The 17,978-nt window shown below is 47.0% G+C and overlaps 2 protein-coding genes and 1 non-coding gene across 3 annotated transcripts; all 3 read right to left on the bottom strand.

The window, feature by feature from the left end:
• Positions 1-319: 319 nt before the first annotated feature.
• LOC134936397 (histone H3) lies at positions 320-1,400 on the bottom strand. The gene has a single exon (XM_063931431.1). It carries the CDS (start codon positions 1,372-1,374, stop codon positions 964-966), a length of 411 nt encoding a protein of 136 aa, XP_063787501.1. The 5' UTR covers positions 1,375-1,400; the 3' UTR covers positions 320-963.
• Positions 1,401-2,840: 1,440 nt separating this feature from the next.
• LOC134934329 (histone H4) lies at positions 2,841-3,152 on the bottom strand. Its single transcript, XM_063929787.1, has one exon. It carries the CDS (start codon positions 3,150-3,152, stop codon positions 2,841-2,843), a length of 312 nt encoding a protein of 103 aa, XP_063785857.1.
• A 7,029-nt stretch (positions 3,153-10,181) lies between these two features.
• LOC134938201 (U2 spliceosomal RNA) lies at positions 10,182-10,374 on the bottom strand. Its single transcript, XR_010180813.1, has one exon. It is a non-coding gene; the product is annotated as a U2 spliceosomal RNA (small nuclear RNA).
• Positions 10,375-17,978: the final 7,604 nt, after the last annotated feature.

Genomic DNA, 17,978 nt, shown 5'->3' on the forward strand with positions numbered 1-17,978 from the left:
AAGAGACTTGGAGTACGAGTGCGGTACAGAGATCCGGCTCGCCGCTCTCGTCATGCCCTATAAAAGACTGTTTTTCTGCGCTAGAGAAACACAAGTCGAATTTTGAAAGTCCGTTTTTTGGTCGGAAAGCACTGAATTGCATAGGCGATTTTTTTTTTTGGTCGAAAATGACCCGAAATTCGACAATTTCGGGAATTCGACCGCAATTGCATATACCCCAAAGGCTCTTCTCAGAGCCACCCACGTCTTCCCAGGAGAGCTGTGTGTACTACCATTGTCATTACTGTATCGCTAGCCGCTTTTTTATTAACCACACTTCATTCACAGACTGTGGTGCAGGGAACAGGATCATTCTGTATTATACATTACACATGTATGAGCTTTAGCTGCTATATCATTTGCTAATGTTACGATGCTCTCACTTCCGGCGCTCTTTCCAATTGTGGTTTAGTCTAGTGATCGCATAAATGTTCCCTCTGCTATCACTGCATTCTGCCATTGAGGCCCCTTCAGCTTTTCTGGGACGTGCACTGATCGTATATAGCCGGGATTTCCTACCTAAGCTCGGCTTTGTGTGCGAGTGATCTATCTTATCACACGGCGCAATGAGAAAACGATATTCTCTATCCGTGCGCTCCTCACTGCAGGAGACATGCTGGAAAAGCAGCAATTCTCCAAGGCGATGTATCGGGAACACTGGTATAACCGTGCTCTGGCCGTCATGGAATTATTTCATACATACTGTGTAAACATTTCTTTATCCCTCTGGCTTTTGTTTATCTCTTCATCATAACGTATACATGTATTAGATTTGTCCAGTCAGTTGTAGATCGGAGCGGAGGGTTCGTCACAACTGGATGATGCTCAGACATTTATAGGTTTATGATTCAGCTAGTTTATAGGAAGATTTGGTGGCTCTGAAAAGAGCCTTTGTGTTGCTGCGTGTATAGTAGTGCCGAGTATCTATGCCCTCTCCCCTCGGATCCTACGGGCCAGCTGGATGTCTTTGGGCATGATGGTCACCCTCTTGGCGTGGATGGCGCACAGGTTGGTGTCCTCGAACAGCCCCACCAGATAAGCCTCACTGGCCTCTTGTAGGGCCATGACGGCGGAGCTCTGGAAGCGCAGGTCGGTCTTGAAATCCTGGGCGATCTCCCGCACCAGACGCTGGAAGGGCAGCTTGCGGATCAGCAGTTCAGTGGATTTTTGGTAGCGGCGGATCTCTCTGAGAGCAACAGTCCCGGGACGGTAGCGGTGAGGCTTCTTCACGCCGCCAGTAGCTGGGGCACTTTTCCGGGCGGCTTTGGTGGCTAACTGTTTGCGGGGAGCTTTCCCGCCGGTGGACTTCCGCGCTGTTTGCTTGGTCCTGGCCATATTTCACAAGAAGCACCTGCAAATACTACTGTACAGCTATAACAATGAGAGAAATGGCTACATGCAAACCTATTTATACACAGTGCTGCACCCTGATTGGATAACGCCGCCTCCACCGATTGGTTTTAAATAACCGTTTGAACTATGGGAAAAAAACCACCATTTCTAGTAGCAGATAATTGTTACAAAAATCGACATGAGAAGGCGTTGATTGTTTTATATATAATTTAACCACTTTAGCCGGACTGCGCAATTTATTTTTCAGTGTGAGCTGGGAATACACCAGCCAGTTGTATCCAAGTCAATTTAGTTCTTTAGTTAATAATGTACACATTGTGTAGGATGTAACAGGGCATTGGATACAATGTGTATATATAATGTATTTCCGCTTATAACTCATCGGCTCATACCGCTGCAGCTCAGCAGCTATTACATTTATTTCGCCTTGACCAGGTCTCATGTATTAGAGGTGTAATGTCCCGGTGATCACACAGTATAGTGCTATGATCATGTAATGATCTTACTGGGGCAACAGCAGAGTTATTCCTCTCAATTCTGAGTCCATATGAAGGATATATTTTACTATTATTTTTTCACTTCCACAAAATATAGTAGTTCCCCTCCCCAGACCAAGGATTTTTTTTGTGTCTTTGATGAGAACAGGGATTTCTTACATTCAATTGACAAAAGGAACTCAGCGCTGAGAAGACGAAAATCTGTCGAGTTGCGAGCGTAAAACTATACAATCAATAACAACCCGGTGCAAACATCAAATCAATCGATATAAAAGACAAAACAGTTCATTTTGGTGTTGGCACCGATTTGAAATAATGATATTTTAAAGAATTGATAATTTTATTGAATAACTTTTTATTTTATTTTTTTCCTTCCAGCGCTTATTTTTATGGTAGATTTCTTCTGAAGATTTCCTTAGGGTTATATCTATAGGAGATCACACATTCCTCCTCACAGCTGTGGGTCTATTAAAACACAGAGATCTTGTTATCTAGCAGCGCCCAAAAGGTACCATTTGTTTTATGCAGATACCTAATTATACATCCCCATAGCAGTCTGTCTCCTGTTGTAGTTACTCCTATTCATCTGAGCAATACTAGTTACAGTAGCTAATACTATGTAGACATCATAGAAACACGATTACAGAACCCGCACCAGAATAGAACATACACCTTTAGAACAATCTGCACAGCCTGTGCAAGTCTATGGAGCACCACTGACACCTACAGTAGTTGCAGAATATAAATGGTGGCCGTATATCAGCTTTATTATTACATACATGGAGAGCGGATAGACCGCAACCTAATACAAATAAGGTTCTCTCCCCGGTGTATAGTCAGGAGAAGCAGTGTAGAGTAATACTGGCGCATGGTTATAGCTCTCTCATAGAAGAGATGGGCGGCCCTGAAAAGGGCCTTTGTGTGCGGATGATATTAGATGCGCCTCAGTGTTTAGCCTCCGAAGCCATACAGAGTGCGTCCCTGGCGCTTGAGAGCATAGACCACATCCATAGCGGTGACAGTCTTCCTCTTGGCGTGCTCGGTGTAAGTGACGGCGTCCCGGATCACGTTCTCCAGAAACACCTTCAGCACCCCGCGGGTCTCCTCGTAGATGAGGCCGGAGATGCGCTTCACGCCTCCTCTCCGTGCTAGACGGCGGATAGCAGGCTTGGTGATGCCCTGGATGTTATCCCGCAGCACCTTCCTGTGGCGCTTGGCGCCTCCTTTCCCGAGCCCCTTACCGCCTTTACCTCTGCCTGACATGTTCCTTCCTGATCACTGCTGTAACTACAACAAACAGAGAATGTCACTGCCCTGAGATCCTCCTCTTATAATGTTTGGGCGGACTTAGAAGAAAACCTCTGTGCTATGAGGGCGGGGTCATTTTCAGCGTCACTTCCTGTTCTTTGTGAAACTGTTTCAATAGGGACAACATTTCGAGTCCAAATCCTCCTGATACATATATTGGAGCTTTCCTACAGATCTCACCCCCCAAACATACACTGATTGAATAGCAGCGTCCATGTGTCTAATGATACGCGTGTCCCTATTACATGGTAAATATGACATCACTGTAGGGATGGACATCGAAAGCAAACCATCATATGATGGCAATGTTCCACCATTGAAACTTTCGATGCAATGGTTACTAACCATCACATCAAAAGTATTCGATGGTGAAAACTATTTATATGACTAGTTCATGCGCAAAAGCCTGCATTTTCGTTTGCAATGTGGGAATTGGGATCGGGGGCAGGGCCAGACTCTGGGCAACATATTACTTTATCACTGGACATTGTGTGTATAATATACATATATAATATACACACACAATGCCCAATGATGAAGTAACATTGCCCCCTCAGTGCCAAATATACAATGCCCCCACTGTGCCAGATATACATTGCCCCCCTGTGCCAGATATACAATGCCCTCACAGTGCCAGAGATACATTGCCCCCACAGTGCCAGATATGCAATGCCCCCACAGTGCCAGATATATAATGCCCCCACAGTGCCAGATATACAATGCCCCCACAGTGCCAGATATACAATGCCCTCACAGTGCCAGATATACAATGCCCCCACAGTGCCAGATATACATTGCCCCCACAGTGCCAGATATACAATTCCCCCACAGTGCCAGATATACAATGCCCCCACTGTGCCAGATATACATTGTCCCACTGTGCGCTCATTGCCCCCCACCCCTTACCGCTGGCTCTGTTTCTTCTATGTGAGGGGAGGAGAGCGTAGCATAACGTCTCTCTTGCCCCTCAATTTTCTTTGATGCCCGGTCTCACTCTCCAACGGCGGCGGGGTCAATCTGAAATGATGCGCCGGTTCGTTAGCCAATCAGAGCTCGCGGACCGCCAGCCAATCAGGAGCCGCGGCTGCCGGTCCATGAGCTCTGATTGGCTAGTAAACCGGTGCCTTATTCAGATTGACCGCGCCGCCGTCGATGGAGAGTGAGACCGGGTATCCAAGAGAATTGAGGGGCAGGAGAGGCACTGCGCTGCGCTCTCCTCCCCTCACACAGAACGAAGCCAGCAAAATGCAGTATTGTGGACGACCCGGCGGTACGGCGTACCGGCTGGGAATTTCTTACAATAATGTGGATGGCAACTTGCTCAGTGCGCGGTTTGCCTTGATGTCTCACATGGGACCAATTCCGATGATTATGGTGTGGAGTTTGTATGTTCTTTCCATAGTTTTTGTGTTTTCTCTTGGTTTTTCCAACAGTCCAAAACATACTCAAGCAAGGACTTTGTCCATAGCCCTCCTAAATTATTCCCCCTGATCAGTGGTGGTGTATAGCTGGAGTGATATAAAGATCAGTGAGGTCACTCTGTCTCCTCTGAATCCTCCTGAGCTCCGAGTGTCTGTGGCTTCTGCTGCTGCAGGGTAAGGTCTGGGATCTGATTGGCTCTCTGAGTCAGTGAGAGCCAATCAGAGCTTGCAGTGGGCCCTGTTGCCTAGCAGCAACCTAGAGAGGGGAGGGGGTGAGGGGACTGCCTGAGCAGGCTCATGTCTGAAACAGACAGCCTCCAACGGACTTAGGAAGTTTCCCTGATAGACACAGCAGCAAGGGGAGGCATAGCTATTTGGAATTAGAAAAAACAAGCCACCATCGGAAGACCATCGAATGACTATCATTCGATGGTGAAAAACATCGGGAGGGCACCATTAAATGCTAAAAACACTACCATCGAAACGAAAACATCGATGGTTCGGAAACATCGACCATCGATGTCCATCCCTACATCACTGTCTCTATGGAGCTGCTGGTTCCCTCCCATCCCCCCTTTCTCATTTTGAAATATCACTTCTCTAGGTGTGAATGAGAACTTGCCTGTGATGGTCAGCAGTCTCTGCGGAGACCTGAGGCTTCTCCTGCGTGTCCATCTCTAGACTGCAGGGTGACCATCATTTCCTGTATACCTGGGTATAGCCTGTAGTACAGATTTCATCATACGATCAGATAGTCTGTGTGAGTGAGAACCTGTACTGGAGGTGTACTGTAGGGAAGGTGTTGGGAACATGTCCTGCTCCCTCAGCAGGAAGAGGATCCACACGATGGGAGGGGGGCACAGGATTTACAGTACACAAAGGTGGGGACCAGCAGCACAATCACGGGTCATTGTGTACTCGGTTCTTCCAGCCATACAATGCGAATCTCACTAAAATAAAGCAATTAGATAACCCTGCACATTATATATCAGCACAAACACATACCCCATATGAAAGAGACAGGGAGAGGTGATGTGTAAGTCGCACAGGATTACATAGTCACTAGACACAAATGTGCCCCCTACAGGGCATGTCGTGTGCCTACAGCTCTGCTGAGAAAGGGTGTGTAGCAGATATTACTACTCTCAGCCCTCTGTCTCTCCAGCTCTCCAGTACCCATCTAGGTGCTGTCAGCTCTCTTCTGTCTCTACAGCCATCACCTCCCCCTTTTCTCTCCTCTGACAGCCCCTCTCCATCTCTCTCACCATCAAGCAAACACCCCCCCCCCCTCCCACTCTGTATCCTCAGACAGGCCACATCTTTCTGTCTCAAAAGGCCCCCCCCCCCCCCCCCCAACACACACACTTTTCTCCCCAGCTACCCAGTCTTCCCCGGTCTAACCAGTCATCACTCTACTGTCTTTCCAGCCACAACCCTTCTTTCTCTATGGCCCTGCATTGTTTCCCTAGCCCCATCCAGTCCCTTTCTGTATCTCTAGATCTCTCAGCCAACACCCCTTCTGTCTGCTTTATCTCTCATCTCAAGCCCTAGTGGGCTCCTCGTCATGACTTAGGGGTAAATTTACTAAAGCTTCTAAACCAGAGATTTGGTGAAGTTGCCCATAGCAACCAATCAGATGCTGTCTATCATTTTCTAATAGGCAATAGAGAAATTATAGCCAGCATCTTACTGGTTGCTGTGGGCAACATCACCAATACTCTGTTTTAGATGTTAGTGTAAATTTACCCCTTAACATTCACCTTCTTTTCTTTCTGCTACTCACCCATCTGTCTAATCAGCCGGCACCCCTTCTGTCTCATCAGCCGGCACCCTTCTGTCTCATCAGCCGGCACCCCTTCTGTCTCATCAGCCAGCAGCCCTTCAGACTCATCAGCCAGCAGCCCTTCTGTCTCATCATCAGGCACCCCTTCTGTCTCATCATCCGGCACCCCTTCAGACTCATCAGCCAGCAGCCCTTCAGACTCATCAGCCAGCAGCCCTTCAGACTCATCATCAGGCACCCTTTCTGCCTCATTAGTCGGCACCCCTTCTGTCTCATCAGTCGATACCCCTTCTGTCTCATCAACCGGTATCCCTTCTGTCTCATCAACCGGCACCCCTTCTGTCTCATCAACCGGCACCCCTTCTGTCTCAATAGAAAGGGTAGACTAGATGAGCCAAGAGTTTATGTGCCATCAAATTCTATGTTTCTATGTGTAAGGCCGCCATTCCCCTTGTGTACAAGTGTGCGACTACAGGTGCAAGGCCTGAGACACCAACATTGTGCAATACTCCTAAATAATTATAGTAACAAACAACATAGATCAATAGATCTGCATATAATGTAAGATTCAGAATGACAGGTTTATCATTTGATTATTAATGCATTAAGAATACATTTAGATGGCAGGCATCAGTTGTCATATTGTGAGTAGCTTTAGCATTGAGAATGAAACCTGCATGAATTGGGGACAATATGATACAAATGGGAAACAATAAATAGTGTTATACAATTGTTACTATTCTGTTGAAACATTAGTGGATACAATATGTAATAAAGTATCACCTTAGGCCACAAGCTAAACATAGAATGTTCATGTAGAAAATACAGGGCTACATCTGTTTAGTAATTTGGATTACACTACAGAGTCTCTTGGTGGAAATATCAATAGTGAGTGCACCGTTTTTCCCCTTGTATTTGCACCCAGACTATGCACTTTATTTAAGAAAGATTAAAAGTCTTGATAGCATTTCTGGCTCAGGTCTGTAAGGGATTGGTACCAGGAAGGACCCTGGTCATGGTGCAGTGTAAACGGGTAAGCCAGGTCAATGCGACCCGGTACCCATTTACTGCAGGATGATGCTACATACAAGTAGCTAAAGGACCCTTGATGTCAGGAGGAGAAGTAAGGCCCAGGGATAGTACTTTCACTACCCACGTCAACAACTACTCCCTTTAGTAACCTTGTGTCAAGCAAAGTCAGGCATGGAGCCCGAAGTGATAGCACCTCTTGATATCTTTAGGTATCTTGATATCATGCTCAGTGCTATTGGCACTCCTCCCATTCACCCTCAGGTGTTTAATTAGCTGGATTCCTGCATTTCAGATCACACACTGATAAGGCCCTATTTAGAGGTAAGTCTTGAATAAATGTATAGAGTGTGATAGTATCAGGAATGTTAGGGACCCATGTGATGAAGTCACCTGGCCGCGGTACATGGGCCCGCATATTTGCCCAAATGTGTGCTAAGAACTTCAATTATACTCCATGTTAATTGTGAGGGTTTATTTAATTTTTTTACTATCAGTGTTCTTAGTGCTAAGAGTGTGCATCTGGATCTCTCTTCCTCCAGCATAGTATTCAGGGTTGGACTGGCCCATAGGGGCACAGGGGAAACCACCATTGGGCCCCACTGCCTGGGGGCCCACCTCCTCCTCTAGTGATCAAATTCCAGACTGTGCACTTGAATTATACATTATACATATGTATAATACTTATACTATATGCTTATAATTAAACTGTAAAGTATATATTTATCAAGGGGCCCAGACTATGCACTCTCTAATATTTAGTCAAGCCTCCGTGGCAACTGGCTAACCCCATCTGGAGACTGGCCACCCCCAAAACATGGGCCCCTACCTCCTGCACCTCCGGTGGGCCCTTCATGCCCCAGTCCGACACTGATAGTATTAGAAGCCTCAGCATGATAGCACCTCTTGATATCTTTAGTAATAGGATGTGCAGTGCAGTCCAGGTCCCCTCCACCCCCACCCCACATCTTTCTGGTTTCGTTTGGTGCATTTGAAATGTCAGAGCTGAGTCACAGTTTTGCAACTTGTGTGAAGTGACATCCAGTCCAAAAGAGTCCAGAGCAGAAGTAAGGGTGCCATTGTAGATGGAAATGGTTATCAGGGCGAGATACAATGGCAGTGGTAGAGAGAAGAATTTTTAGCAGTGATGATGAGGTTTTAGAGCCAGACTTCTTACAGACAGCTTTCTTATAGGATGGGGGCAGAGAGGTGGTGTTACTGCAGGATGGAGAATGGGTGCAGGGATAATTATATGCTAGAAAATTATAGTAAAAAAGAGGGACTTCATGCAATAGTGGTTGGACACACTTAAGCAGAAATTCAAGACTGTTTCAAACATAATTTCATCCAAACAGACTGTAATGGCAGTAGTGGCAACTGCAACCAGGGCCGACTTAATGGCAGTATGGTAAGCCGTGACCACACAAATAAACTAAGGCCACAACTCAAGCTTATTTACAGGATAGCATGCCAGGAGAGAATAAATAAAAAAAAAAAAACATAATAATAATTACCCTTCCTGCATCTACTCTCCACATGTGTCCATACATTAAATTGCTGTCAGCACTCTTATTGGTGAAAAACTCAAGCAATCCACCAATCAGCATGCTGACAGTCATTACACCGTCTGGCTGCATTCATGGAGGCATTATTATGGTTATTTGTTATTATTGTGTGATAAATGGAGGCACTGTAAGGTAATTTTACACTGTCACAGTCTCCTTTACTTAACAATATCTATTTTGCCAGCAAGGTAGGTATCAAGCATAATTTAAACCTGCTTTTGGTTGGTGCAAAGAGATGCAGACTGAGTAAATTATTTGATTATACAGTCCTAATATAGAGTATAGTACACTAAAAGAGGAGTTGTAACTCCAAGTCAACCTTTTCCAACGTTTATGTAGCCTGGTTCCGGCCTATCATGGGGCCTGCTGGGTGACCTGAGCCTAATGCCCAGGGTCACCATATTCCCTAATGGGCCACACTTACACTAGGGCCTAATGCCCTCTATTACAGGCACAGGTCTAATGCCTGCTATTGGCCCCGTGCCTAGTGCCTGCCTACTCCGCCCACAGGCCTGAGGCCTGATTTATCCCCCACGGGCCTAATGCCCGATCCCTGATGGACTAGGGAGGAGAGGGGAGGGTGACAGATGCCATCTCCAAGGGCCTACCAGTCCCGGTGGGAGAGGCACCGGGAGGAGCTTCGTCAGATCTTTTGGTTTCCACCCTTGGTGACCTCTCCGGTGTGGTCCTTCACTCTTCTGCCACTGTCCCATCCTGGCCAGCAGCGCCATCACCTCTTCTCCACGTCCAGCCAACAATGGACATCTTCTTTGGTGTGCCCGGCGTCTTCTGGCCTCTTCCGCGGACTCAGGAACACTTCACGCTTTTCTGTGTGCCCTGCTGCGCTGCTCCTCTTCCTCTGCGGCGTCCACACTTCTCCAGGTCTAGGTGGCATCTGCCATCATGGGGGCGGGGCCCATCAAGTGGCGAGCACTAATTGTCTCGCCACAGCCGTCCGTGATTGGCTGGTGCTGGATTTGAAATGCTGCATCCAGTGCTTCCCATTGGCCGCTTCTGGTTCGGTGCAGGGAACCAATGCATGGTCCCAGCACCGGACACCCGTCACCACTGCACAAGCAGCACTGGGGACAGACAAATTTAGGTTGTGCAAGACATTGCAAAATGGGCATGCAAGCACACTTAAAGATAAAAAGCAGCAATTGTCTATTTTTGGATTACAGAACAGGAAAGGTGCACTGGTCGTGGAAGTACTGCAATATGTGGTTAAAGCATAGAGTGGACATAGCAAGCTCTTTTCCCATCTCCCTGTTCTAAAAATCCATTTAATATATGGCCTCCAGATAGTGGGCGTATCAGAGATTAAATTTATGAGAACAGATACAGTACTACACTTGATCTTAGCCAAAAGCATCAGCGGCCTACCTGCCTGCTTGCCAGTCCCTTCTAATGCCCTGTTTGGATTTTGCACACCGACTCCTATCTGCCTAAGAGACAAGCAGGAACAGTCTTGTGTTTGTCACTTGCTAGCTGGAGGCACAATTTGCATGAGCTCCACCTCTTGCACCAGTGGCAGAACTAGCGAGCGGTGGGCCCAGGTGCGACAAAATGCTTTGGGCACCCCATCCCATCCAAGTCCACCTCCTCACCCCTGGAGAGGATCTGGTGAGGGGGACCTGCTCAGGGCCAGAGAAATGGATACCTAGCAACAGTGCGTAACTAGGCATTTTAGCACTATGTGCAAGAAACGGCATCGGAGCCCCACCACTAGATTCAGAACAGGGGCAGTGCGCGCCGTAGGGCGCGCGCAAAAATACATACTGGCGTGGCTTCGTGGGGAAGGGGTGTGGCCACAAAATAATACCAATTCATAAAACAGTGCACAGTAGTCTCCATTATTCAAATTAAGCTGCACAGTAGCACCACTATACCAGGTAGAGACCCTTTTACAACTTACGGCGGACAGATTCCTCTTTTTACACATTACGGCAGACAGCGTCCCCCTTTTTACACATAACGGCAGACAGCGTCCCCCTTTTTACACATTACGGCAGACAGCGTGCACTTTTTACACATAACGGCAGACAGCGTCCCCTTTTTATACATAATGGCAGACAGCGTGCCCTTGTTACACATAGCGGCAGACAGCATACACTTTTTACAAATAACGGCAGACAGCGTGCCCTTTTTAAACATAGCGGCAGACAGCGTACCCTTTTTACACATAACGGCAGACAGCGTGCCCTTGTTACACATAGCGGCAGACAGCATACACTTTTTACACATAATGGCAAACAGCGTGCCCTTGTTACACATTACAGCAGACAGCGTGCCCTTGTTACACATTACAGCAGACAGCGTGCCCTTGTTACACATTACAGCAGACAGCGTGCCCTTGTTACACATAGCGGCAGACTGCATCCCCTTTTTACACATAACAGCAGACAGCGTGCCCTTGTTACACATAGCGGCAGACAGCGTACACTTTTTACACATAATGGCAGGCAGTGTACACTTTTTACACATAATGGCAGACAGCGTGTCTTTTTTACACATAACGGCAGACCGCGTCCCCTTGTTACACATTACGACAGACAGCGTGCCCTTGTTACACATTACAGCAGACAGCTTCCCCCTTTTTACACATTGCGGCAGGCAGATTCCCCCTTTTTACACATTACGGCAGGCAAATTCCCCCTTTTTACACATTATGTCAGGCAGATTGCCCCTTTTTACACATTATGTAAGGCAGATTCCCCCTTTTTACACAATACGGCAAGCAGATTCCCCTTTTTACACATTGCGGCAAGCAGATTCCCCCTTTTTACACATAGCGGCAAGCAAATTCCCCCTTTTTATACATATCGGCAGGCAGATTCCCCCTTTTTACTCATTGCGGCAGGCAGATTACCCATTTTTACATATTGCGGCAGACAGTCCCCCTTTTTGAAGAAAGAAAGAAAGAAAGAGAGAAAGGAAAGAAAGAAAGAAAGAAATAATTATACTTACCCTCTCCGCTTGCTCAGGCTCCTCGGTGCAGCTTCTGGTCACGATTCCCGGGCAGGAGAGAAGTAGGAGGAGGGAGGTGGAGGAGGGAGCCGCAGCAGCGCTGTGTTATTGGTGGAGGCGCTGCTGCTGCGGGTCTGGGACTCAGGGTCGACAGCACAAAGGTCGACACACTTTAGGTCGATGCCAATTGGTCGACACACCTTAGGTCGACATGGACAAAATGTCGACATGGTCAAAAGGTCGACAGGAACAAGGTCGACATGGAAAAAGGTCGACATGAGTTTTTTATGTTTTTTTGGTGTCGTTTTCTTCGTAGAGTGACCGGGAACCCGAATTAGTGCACCGCGTCCCCTCGCATGGCTCGCTGCGCTTGCCATGCTTCGGGCATGGTGCCTTCGCTCTGCTACCGCTTCGCTCGGCACACTTTACCGTTCCAATCGTAGTCCACGTGGATCGTTAAGTATGAAAAGGTTCAAAAAAAGAAAAAAATCGTGAAAAACTCATGTCGACCCTTTTCCATGTCGACCTTGTTCCTGTCGACCTTTTGACCACGTCGATCTTTTTATGTGAGATTATGTGAGAATGCAACAACAGAGCGACTAAGTACGATATTGCCAGACAAAGTACAACACATGTGAATAAATCCGGTATTATGTGACTGAGTACACAGTAGAACAAGGGTGGCCAACCAGTCAGAAACAAAGAGCCAAAAAATCTTGTTAGGCACGTCAAAGAGCCGACATCAAGCCGCAGGCGCAGATGCAAACATGTGGTGTGGACATGAGCCTGCTAGGCCACGCCTCTGGTTTAAAATATATTTAAAATGCCAGAGCCACATAAAATACATTTTTAAAGCCAGATTCAACATAAAATACATTTAAAAATCCACTTCCACATTAAATAATTGAGAAAGAAAGATCCACATTAAAATATATTGAAAAAGCCACATTCACATAATATACTTCAGCTCCCCCATGTGTCACTCCAGCCAGTACCCTGCTGTGTCACTTCAGCCAGCTGCCTCATGTGTCACTCCTGCTAGCACAATCCTATAGTACAGGCCTGGCCAACCTGTGGCTCTCCAGATGTTGTGAAACTACACATCCCAGCATGCCTTGCCACAGATTTAGCATTCCCTAATAGCAAAACTGTGGCAAAGCATGATGGGACTTGTAGTTTTACAACAGCTGGAGAGCCACAGGTTGGCCAGGCCTGCTATAGTATGTCACTCCAGCCAGCTCCCCCATGAGTCACTCCTGCCAGCACTTTCCTGTGTCATTCCTGCCAGGACCCTCATGTGTCACTACAGACCCCCGAAAACACACCTCGTGCCATTGCAGCAGCCCCTTATGTGTCCTCTGTTTGCCAGTGGGTGTCTCACCTCTAGTATCTGGCTCTCCGTTCTCACAGTCCCCATAGTGCTGCTGCTGCCTGTCTGGCTGGAGTGCAGCCGTTTCCGGATCTGCTGTGGTCACGTAACTTCGAGTGTCGGGAGCCACATTTGAATAAAGAAAAAACCGCATGAGGCTCAAGAGCCACAGGTTGGCCACTGCTGCTGTAGAATATACGTATTGGATAAATACTGTGATGCACTATGTTAGCAGACCCACACACACCTAACCTCTTAGGGTACAGAATATAGTGACAGTTATATCTGGGAAACAGAGTGAAACCACACAGCAGATGCAGGCACACACAGTCATAGGCAACACAGAAATTATTATCACAATAAAGCTGCACTGAACTAATGTGTGCATGTGTGTATATATATATACATATATAAAATCTATCTAACAAAAAAATATGAAGAGGGGCGCTTCATAATGTAAAACAGTTATATTCAGCTGCACTGAACTAGTGTGTGTGTGTGTCTGTGTATTATATATATATATATATATATATATATATATATATATACACACACACTGCTCAAAAAAATAAAGGGAACACTTAAACAACACAATGTTACTCCAAGTCAAACACACTTCTGTGAAATCAAACTGTCCACTTAGGAAGCAACACTGATTGACAATCAATTTCACATGCTGTTGTGCAAATGGAACAGACGACAGGTGGAAATTATAGGCAATTAGCAAGACACCCCCAATAAAGGAGTTGTTCTGCAGGTGGTGACCACAGACCACTTCTCAGCTCCTATGCTTTCTGGCTGATGTTTTGGTCACTTTTGAAAGCTGGTGGTGCTTTCACTCTAGTGGTAGCATGAGATGGAGTCTACAACCCACACAAGTGGCTCAGGTAGTGCAGCTCATCCAGGATGGCACATCAATGCGAGCTGTGGCAAGAAGGTTTGCTGTGTCTGTCAGCGTAGTGTCCAGAGCATGGAGGTGCTACCAGGAGACAGTCCAGTACATCAGGAGACGTGGAGGAGGCCGTAGGAGGGCAACAACCCAGCAGCAGGACCGCTACCTCCACCTTTGTGCAAGGAGGAACAGGAGGAGCACTGCCAGAGCCCTGCAAAATGACCTCCAGCAAGCCACAAATGTGCATGTGTCTACTCAAATGATCAGAAACAGACTCCATGAGGGTGGTATGAGGGCCCGACATCCACAGGTGGGGGTTGTGCTTACAGCCAAACACCGTGCAGGACGTTTGCCATTTGCCAGAGAACACCAAGATTGGCAAATTCGCCACTGGCGCCCTGTGCTCTTCACAGATGAAAGTAGGTTCTGAGCACATGTGACAGACGTGACAGAGTCTGGAGATGCCTGCAACATCCTCCAGCATGACCAGTTTGGCAGTGGGTCAGTAATGCTGTGGGGTGGCATTTCTTTGGGGGGCCACACAGCCCTCCATGTGCTCGCCAGAGGTAGCCTGACTGCCATTAGGTACCGAGATGAGATCCTTAGACCCCTTGTGAGACCATATGCTAGTGCAGTTGGCCCTGGGTTTCTCCTAATGCAAGACAATGCTAGACCTCATGTGGCTGGAGTGTGTCAGCAGTTCCTGCAAGACGAAGGCATTGATGCTATGGACAGGCCCGCCCATTCCCCAGACCTGAATCCAATTGAGCACATCTGGGACATCATGTCTCGCTCCATCCACCAACGCCACATTGCACCACAGACTGTCCAGGAGTAGGCGGATGATTTAGTCCAGGTCTGGGAGGAGATCCCTCAGGAGACCATCCGCCACCTCATCAGGAGCATGCCCAGGCGTTGTAGGGAGGTCATACAGACAAGTGGAGCCCACACACACTACTGAGCCTCATTTTACTTGTTTTAAGGACATTACATCAAAGTTGGATCAGACTGTAGTGTGTTTTTCCACTTTAATTTTGAGTGTGACTCCAAATCCAAACCTTCATGGGTTAATAAATTTGATTTCCATTGATAATTTTTGTGTGATTTTGTTGTCAGCACATTCAACTATGTAAAAAAAAAAGTATTTAATAAGAATATTTCATTCATTCAGATCTAGGATGTGTTACTTTAGTGTTCCCTTTATTTTTTTGTGCAGTGTATATATATATTAGTGATGTGCACCGGAAATTTTTCGGGTTTTGTGTTTTGGTTTTGGATTCGGTTCCGCGGCTGTGTTTTGGATTAGGACGCGTTTTGGCAAAACCTCCCTAAAAAAATGTTGGCGGATTCGGGTGTGTTTTGGATTCGGGTGTTGTTTTTACAAAAAACCCTCAAATCATATAATTTGGGGGTCATTTTGATCCCATAGTATTATTAACCTCAATAACCATAATTTACACTAATTTTCAGTCTATTCTGAACACCTCACACCTCAAAATATTATTTTTAGCCCTAAAATTTGCACAGAGGTCGCTGGATGGCTAAGCTAAGCGACACAAGTGGCCGACACAAACACCTGGCCCATCTAGGAGTGGCACTGCAGTGTCAGACAGGATGGCACTTCAAAATAATAGTCCCCAAACAGCACATGATGCAAAGAAAAAAAGAGGCGCACCAAGGTCGCTGTGTGACTAAGCTAAGCGACACAAGTGGCCGACACAAACACCTGGCCCATCTAGGAGGGGCACTGCAGTGTCAGACAGGATGGCACTTAAAAAAAATAGTCCCCAAACAGCACATGATGCAAAGAAAAATGAAAGAAAAAAGAGGTGCAAGATGGAATTGTCCTTGGGCCTTCCCACCCACCCTTATGTTGTATAAACAGGACATGCACACTTTAACGAACCCATCATTTCAGCGACAGGGTCTTCCACACGACTGTGACTGAAATGACTGGTTGGTTTGGACCCCAACCAAAAAAGAAGCAATCAGTCTCTCCTTGCACAAACTGGCTCTACAGAGGCAAGATGTCCACCTCATCATCATCCTCCGATGCCTCACCCCTTTAACTTTGTACATCCCCCTCCTCACAGATTATTAATTCGTCCCCACTGGAATCCACCCTCTCAGATCCCTGTGTACTTTCTGGAGGCAATTGCTGGTGAATGTCTCCGAGGAGGAATTGATTATAATTCATTTTGATGAACATCATCTTCTCCACATTTTCTGGAAGTAAACTCGTACGCTGATTGCTGACAAGGTGAGCGGCTGCACTAAACACTCTTTCGGAGTACACACTGGAGGGTGGGCAACTTAGGTAAAATACAGCCAGTTTGTGCAAGGGCCTCCAAATTGCCTCTTTTTCCTGCCAGTATACGTACGGACTGTCTGACGTGCCTACTTGGATGCGGTCACTCATATAATCCTCCACCATTCTTTCAATGTTGACAGAATCATATGCAGTGACAGTAGACGACATGTCAGTAATCGTTGCCAGGTCCTTCAGTCCGGACCAGATGTCAGCACTCGCTCCAGACTGCCTTGCATCACCGCCAGCGGGTGGGCTCGGAATTCTGAGCCTTTTCCTCGCACCCCCAGTGGCGGGAGAATGTGAAGGAGAAGCTGTTGACGGGTCACGTTCCGCTTGACTTGACAATTTTCTCACCAGCAGGTCTTTGAACCTCTGCAGACTTGTGTCTGCCGGAAAGAGAGATACAACGTAGGTTTTAAATCTAGGATCGAGCACGGTGGCCAAAATGTAGTGCTCTGATTTCAACAGATTGACCACCCGTGAATCCTGGTTAAACGAATTAAGGGCTCCATCCACAAGTCCCACATGCCTAGCGGAATCGCTCTGTTTTAGCTCCTCCTTCAATATCTCCAGCTTCTTCTGCAAAAGCCTGATGAGGGGAATGACCTGACTCAGGCTGGCAGTGTCTGAACTGACTTCACGTGTAGCAAGTTCAAAAGGTTGCAGAACCTTGCACAACGTTGAAATCATTCTCCACTGCGCTTGAGTCAGGTCCATTCCATCTCCTTAGCCTATATCGTGGCCAGATGTATAGGCTTGAATGGCCTTTTGCTGCTCCTCCATCCTCTGAAGCATAAAGAGGGTTGAATTCCACCTCGTTACCACCTCTTGCTTTAGATGATGGCAGGGCAGGTTCAGGTATGTTTGGTGGTGCTCCAGTCTTCTGTACGCGGTGCCTGAACGCCGAAAGTGGCCCGCAATTCTTCGGGCCACCGACAGCATCTCTTGCACGCCCCTGTCGTTTTTTAAATAATTCTGCACCACCAAATTCAAGGTATGTGCAAAACATGGGACGTGCTGGAATTTTCCCAGATGTAATGCACGCACAATATTGCTGGCGTTGTCCGATGTCACAAATCCCCAGGAGAGTCCAATTGGGGTAAGCCATTCTGCGATGATCTTCCCCAGTTGCCGTAAGAGGTTTTCAGCTGTGTGCCTATTCTGGAAAGCGGTGATACAAAGCGTAGCCTGCCTAGGAACGAGTTGGCGTTTGCGAGATGCTGCTACTAGTGCCGCCGAAGCTGTTCTTGCAGCGGGAGGCAATACATCTACCCAGTGGGCTGTCACAGTCATATAGTCCTGAGTCTGCCCTGCTCCACTTGTTCACATGTCCGTGGTTAAGTGGACATTGGGTGCAACTGCATTTTTTAGGACACTGGTGACTCTTTTTCTGAGGTCTGTGTACATTTTCGGTATCGCCTGCCTAGAGAAATGGAACCTAGAT

The sequence above is a fragment of the Pseudophryne corroboree genome, chromosome 6 (genome assembly GCF_028390025.1).
Source record: "Pseudophryne corroboree isolate aPseCor3 chromosome 6, aPseCor3.hap2, whole genome shotgun sequence".
In the NCBI taxonomy this organism is placed as follows: Eukaryota; Metazoa; Chordata; class Amphibia; order Anura; family Myobatrachidae; genus Pseudophryne; species Pseudophryne corroboree.

Excerpts from the sequence above, each read along its gene's own strand:
- LOC134934329 (XM_063929787.1), bottom strand. The coding sequence starts at position 3,152 with ATGTCAGGCAGAGGTAAAGGCGGTAAGGGGCTCGGGAAAGGAGGCGCC.
- LOC134936397 (XM_063931431.1), bottom strand. The coding sequence starts at position 1,374 with ATGGCCAGGACCAAGCAAACAGCGCGGAAGTCCACCGGCGGGAAAGCT.